Source organism: Sinocyclocheilus rhinocerous, unplaced genomic scaffold, assembly GCF_001515625.1.
Source record: "Sinocyclocheilus rhinocerous isolate Xijiao unplaced genomic scaffold, SAMN03320098_v1.1 scaffold4270, whole genome shotgun sequence".
NCBI classification, from domain to species: domain Eukaryota; kingdom Metazoa; phylum Chordata; class Actinopteri; order Cypriniformes; family Cyprinidae; genus Sinocyclocheilus; species Sinocyclocheilus rhinocerous.
In genome coordinates this window covers 62,396-68,596 of record NW_015630526.1, presented here as the reverse complement: position 1 = coordinate 68,596, position 6,201 = coordinate 62,396, and the positions used below count along the sequence as shown (strand labels likewise).

The 6,201-nt window shown below is 40.9% G+C and overlaps 1 protein-coding gene across 1 annotated transcript in view; it reads left to right on the top strand.

Annotated features, from left to right (window-relative positions):
* The first annotated feature begins 1,123 nt into the window (after nt 1–1,123).
* LOC107740403 (uncharacterized) overlaps nt 1,124–6,201 on the top strand; it is a 12,329-nt gene continuing 7,251 nt past the window's right edge. Inside the window, exon 1 of the mRNA XM_016552823.1 lies at nt 1,124–1,294. Coding sequence (XP_016408309.1) covers nt 1,284–1,294 — 11 coding nt within the window. The 5' untranslated portion in view covers nt 1,124–1,283. The remainder of the gene's footprint in view (nt 1,295–6,201) is intronic.

Below are 6,201 nucleotides of genomic sequence, written 5' to 3'. Positions count from 1 at the left end.
TAGCCCAGTTTGTGCTGAATACAGTGTAATCGGACTTTAGACATTAATGTTTTTAAGATACTGAAAAAAACACAAATGTCAGGACATGCCTTATTTCCATTACTTAAAAATTTTAGTTTTTCACTAACCACGCATAAACGTTGTTTTCTCAAAAACATAAACATGTAAATTCATGCTGCTCACATATTATTGTAGCCCAGTTTGTGCTGAATACAGTGTAATCGGACTTTAGACATTAATGTTTTTAAGATACTGAAAAAAACACAAATGTCAGGACATGTCAAAACTTCTCCAGGGCCCCAAAACCCCCTCAGACCCCAGAAGGTTAACTGTGACAAGATGATTGACAGGCCAGTTTATAGTGACAGGGTGCGTGTAACAGGTGCAACAGAGCGGTCCTTTAAAGATGCAATTGTATGACGTGATAGTATGTCTCAAAGCTTGCCTACTCTTCTACTACACAATCAAAAGTGTGTACTTTTTCTTCACCAAAAGAGTACATACTTTAAGAGCGTAGTATAAGTAGGCACATTGAGCAGCATGTGTCTCCCTCGTACTGCTCATTGCACATCACACAAAATGTCTGAGAACGAGAGCGCATGGGCATTTCCCCATACGTAACACACACAGCACCACCTACTGACAACTCCAGACAAATACAGGTATTCACTGTTTCTTTTGACTTTGTAACTTACAGAACACAGCAAATAACAATGAAATAACGGGTTTAAACATGCAAAGAGAGAAACCAAATTTATCCTATTTACCACCCGGTTACACATAAATTAAAAATACATTGTTTTACAAATAAATAAATTAATTGTTTTGCTGTAAGCAAAACCATATATGAGGATTTTTTGTGTTTTTTGTTTTCCTACTATTACATTCAATATAGGAGTGTGTATACGTGCAATTTTTAGCTCATAGACTGTATTCTCTTTCAGCGGATCCTCAAGCTGGTTAGAACTGTTTTGCATGATTTTGAAACATCCTGTGGTTGCTGCATCTTAGTTCTGAGAAATCATATGTAACATCCGTAGAGGTGCCAGTTGAGGGGGAGGGGAATATCTATATATAATCCCCACAGAGGTACAGTATAGGTTTTTGTCTTCTCACTGCAGAATCTCTGTATGTCAGACGACCTTCTTGCAAGAATAAACATCCTACTTTTCGTAGTTCGAGTTTTATTCCACCTTGCCACAAAGTTGGAAAATATTTTTCCACAACAAGAGTGACACTGAAGGTCTTCTGGAAGGTTTGATACATTCAATCCAGCGATAACCATGAATTTCGTGTGAGTTTAAATTTATGTGTTTTCTATATAAATTATGTAAGGGATAATCCATGGCTATACTGTGGTCACTCGGCAGTAACAAGTTAGCTAAAGCTGTTAATGATGTTTGCAGTGCAATATTTGACCGTAAGGGTAAAATTGATAGCTATTTTCATCAGTTACATATAATGTAGCGATTTAGTAACAAAGCTGTTTTATTAATAAAAGACTTCGTGCAGTGCTTCTGAATGTGTGTGCATTGTGATCTCAGATCTCTGTGTGAGATAGATTTTATGAAACATATCAACAGATGAAACGTTCTGTATATTGTTTTTTATAGGTTTATATTTAAATTCACTAATAATATAGGTTTTATGACTTTGTTCGCCCAATGTTAGTATTATATTTAACACTGATGAAAAGCAGAGTTGTTCATATAAAGGTACTCATTGGCTTAGATGCTTAACCTCTGAGCTTGCACAATATGCAGTGTACAAATATCTAATATTTGGCTTTTTCCTGTGGCCATATACAGAAAGATGAAGTCCTAACACTAGCATCAGGGGTAGACTGAGACTAACAAAGTGGACCTGCTTTTTCTGTTTGCTTGTTTTTTTTTGGCACTGAGCAGTCCATGGTACACAATACAGAAACATATAGTTTAAATATAAATGATATTAAAAATTCATATTTTTTATGCTTATCACTTTAAAATATGACTGGCATACTTTGTTAGAATTTGTCTAGTCTTCACTGGTGTACATCAAATAGAATTTTAAAATAATCTTTATACAGACCTTTTTCATACAAGGACAGTTTATTTTCAGTTTATTTATTATAACTATAGCCTACCATAAAATCAGTCAATACGACAAAATGCCCTCGTATGGAAAATTTGGAATTTAGTGCAGAAATCATGTGGACTGTCTTTATGGTGCATAGTATTTGTGCATTTTGGGTCTTAACAGCCCCTATCAGTCTCCTGTCATTTTATGGTATAAAGCATCAATTGTGAAACAAAGTGTAAATGTTCTTGAAAAAATTGGGTCACATGGGTTTGGAATGATGCAAGGGTGACTTGCCTACATAATTATAATTTTTAGATTAATTAGACCTATCCCTTTAACGTTTTTAGATGAATTAGCTGTTTACTTTTTTAAGCACAGAAGTCATGAACCTATACTGACTCAAACTGTAATTAGTTGTACTAACTTCTTATTAGTGTTCATATTACTAGGAAAATATTAGGAAACCCATTGCCTTAAAATGATCAAGTAAGCTGAAATAAAAACATTAATTAAAGACATTAAAGGTGCATTACGCAATATTTGAAAAACGCTTTTGACCACAGTGTCGGACCGAGTCCCAAAACACACTAGTCTAGTAATGATAGGGAGAAGAGAGCGCTCAGTGAGTGCACAGGGATGGATATTAGCAGATCACCTATAGGAAAAAGATATCGGAGGAACAAAACATTAAAAAGAAGGGTTACGATCAGGCAAGAGGTAGGACCCACGTAAATATTGGAGCAGCTTTCCAGCGGAGCTAAACCATTCAAGCGTTAAAACACACACTACTACAAAACACATTCGACCTGAATTACCATAGTAACACACATCGCTTTCACTTATTGATGACATCATACCCTCGGCCGGCAGGCATTGCAGATCATCGTTGCTGCCTGGGTTGTACGTACGTGTGGGGCGGAGTTATCAAAATAGGGGTGAGGTCCTGTTGGGGTATGGCCGTGTTTGTTTTGGTGCTTTCAAATATCAACATAATAAGCCAAAATACGCTTAGTGCACCTTTAAGTGTTTTATTAATGAGGCTTATGGTGCATAGTATTTGTGCATTTTGGGTCTTAACAGCCCCTATCAGTCTCCTGTCATTTTATGGTATAAAGCATCAATTGTGAAACAAAGTGTAAATGTTCTTGAAAAAATTGGGTCACATGGGTTTGGAATGATGCAAGGGTGACTTGCCTACATAATTATAATTTTTAGATTAATTAGACCTATCCCTTTAACGTTTTTAGATGAATTAGCTGTTTACTTTTTTAAGCACAGAAGTCATGAACCTATACTGACTCAAACTGTAATTAGTTGTACTAACTTCTTATTAGTGTTCATATTACTAGGAAAATATTAGGAAACCCATTGCCTTAAAATGATCAAGTAAGCTGAAATAAAAACATTAATTAAAGACATTAAAGGTGCATTACGCAATATTTGAAAAACGCTTTTGACCACAGTGTCGGACCGAGTCCCAAAACACACTAGTCTAGTAATGATAGGGAGAAGAGAGCGCTCAGTGAGTGCACAGGGATGGATATTAGCAGATCACCTATAGGAAAAAGATATCGGAGGAACAAAACATTAAAAAGAAGGGTTACGATCAGGCAAGAGGTAGGACCCACGTAAATATTGGAGCAGCTTTCCAGCGGAGCTAAACCATTCAAGCGTTAAAACACACACTACTACAAAACACATTCGACCTGAATTACCATAGTAACACACATCGCTTTCACTTATTGATGACATCATACCCTCGGCCGGCAGGCATTGCAGATCATCGTTGCTGCCTGGGTTGTACGTACGTGTGGGGCGGAGTTATCAAAATAGGGGTGAGGTCCTGTTGGGGTATGGCCGTGTTTGTTTTGGTGCTTTCAAATATCAACATAATAAGCCAAAATACGCTTAGTGCACCTTTAAGTGTTTTATTAATGAGGCCCAATAAAAAAATAAATAAAACATAAAAATTTTCATAGATTGAAAACATGCCACCAAAGATCAGTGATGCAATTTTGCTATAAGCTTGATTGCAACATATAATAATTGCTGTTATTAGTGTTCATCGTCTGTTTGATTACGTCTTTAATTGATTTTTCCGTACATTTCTGCCATATGTACATTAACTGACAGTCACCACTGATATGCTACTACTAAATATATTGTAGAAACTTAATTTTCTGTAAAGCTGCTTTGCAACTATTTGTATCGTGAAAAGCGCTATACAAATAAACTTGAATTGAATTGAATTGAATGCAAGACTGTTGATTTTGATTAGCACAATCTAACACAATCGTACAATTTGATGAAAAAAAACATCACATCCAATGTTGCTGTGCATTGCTTCCATATTTAGTCTGATTATTACATGATTGATTGATGTATAATAAGCAATTATAAGTGATAAGAAATTACATAAGAAATAAGTGATTAAAAATGGACAAACATGAGCTGACTCTCATGTGCTTCTCCCGTCAGAATAGTATTACGTTGCAGATCGACTCCACCTATTGGTGGAACTGCACATGACCACTCGAAAACTTTACAGTTCCCTTTCAGTCGGTCAATCCCGACATCACGTCGGATGACCGACAAATTGGGATCTCGCTTAGAGAGACCAATCTTCTTCGAGTGTAAAGTAAACGAGCCAATGCACATTAGCATGCGATTATTGCACCCAGCTGCCGCTGATCACAGCGTGAGTATAAGTAGGCAGCAGATGCAGCGCATATTCAGCTTTTCGCTTCGGAGCCGAGCGATCACATCGTTCTGCTTCTGACTACTCTACTGAGAGAAGAAGACTGAACGAGTTCAGCGCGCTCTTTGAGAGCTCGTCGTGTTGGCGGTACGGCGCTTCAGCGGTGGTGGTTCCCATGTCGAGTGGGTTGCACACATCAGGCTGCACTACCCCCTGTTTGTGTTGCAGGCGGCCATCTCTCCTGTGCGCCTCAGCACGCTAAAAGAGCTTTTTTACTAAAAGAGCAATTACGGGTGCGTCTTTTTAAAGATGACATTGCGTGGCAAACTTGACGTTACGTCTTTGTAAAGACGATGTGGGTCTTGCTATAGACAACGTATCACCCGGGCGTTTCTGGATGCGGTCGTTACCTGGCGCCGGGTGATGGTCACGATCCCTGCCTCTCGTGTCTGGGCATGAAGCACGCTGAGGTGGCTTTCGTGGATGACTCATGCTCCCATTGCGGGGATATGACCATCTCGGAGTTGCGGACCGGACTCCGTTACCTGCAAGGGGGCGGAGTGCCCGTGCCACTGCCTAGATCTGGGGTTCCCTCTGGTGGCAGCCGGGGGCCCCCTTTTCCTGGCAGTGGGCAGACTGGTCTTACCTGCACTACCCCCTGTTTGTGTTGCAGATGATCATCTCCCCTGTGCGCCTCAGCACGCTAAAAGAGCTTTTTCCCTAAAAGAACAATTTAGGGTGCGTCTTTTTAAAGACGACGTTGCGTGGCAAACTTGACGTTACGTCTTTGTAAAGACGATGTGGGTCTTGCTATAGACAACGTATCACCCGGGCGTTTCTGGATGCGGTCGTTACCTGGCGCTGGGTGATGGTCACGATCGCTGCCTCACGTGCCTGGGCATCTAGCACACTGAGGTGGTGTTTGTGGATGAGTCATGTTCTCATTGCGGGAAGATGTTCACCTCGGAGTCGTGGGCCAAGCTCCGTTTCCTCAAAGGGGCGGAGTTTCGTTGCCTCTGCCTCGATCTAGTTCTCGTCATGGCGGCAGTCAGGCAGGGGCTACTTCAGGCAGTAGCATGGGCGGTCTGAGAGTAACAGTGGTCCAATGGAACGTGCTGGGCCCTCTACAAGGAGCGTACCAGCCGTATCCTTTGGCGCTCCTCCCAATGACCAGATGTTGATCGCTGCATCGGAGGGAGAGCCAGAGCTTTCTGGAGAGGAAGGTTCGGCTGCGCTGCTGTCCTCCGGGACTGTAGCAATGCCTGAATCGGATCCGGAAATAATGGCTATGTTTTCCCGGGCCGCCGTGGGGGTAGGGCTCGAGGGGAGACTTCCACCGTGTCCCGAGCCTTCAAGGTTGCACGATTGGTTCTCGTGGACGGCACCTTTTACTGCCGGGAACTGATCTGCTGGTTCCTCCTCCCTCACCACCCTCGATGGTG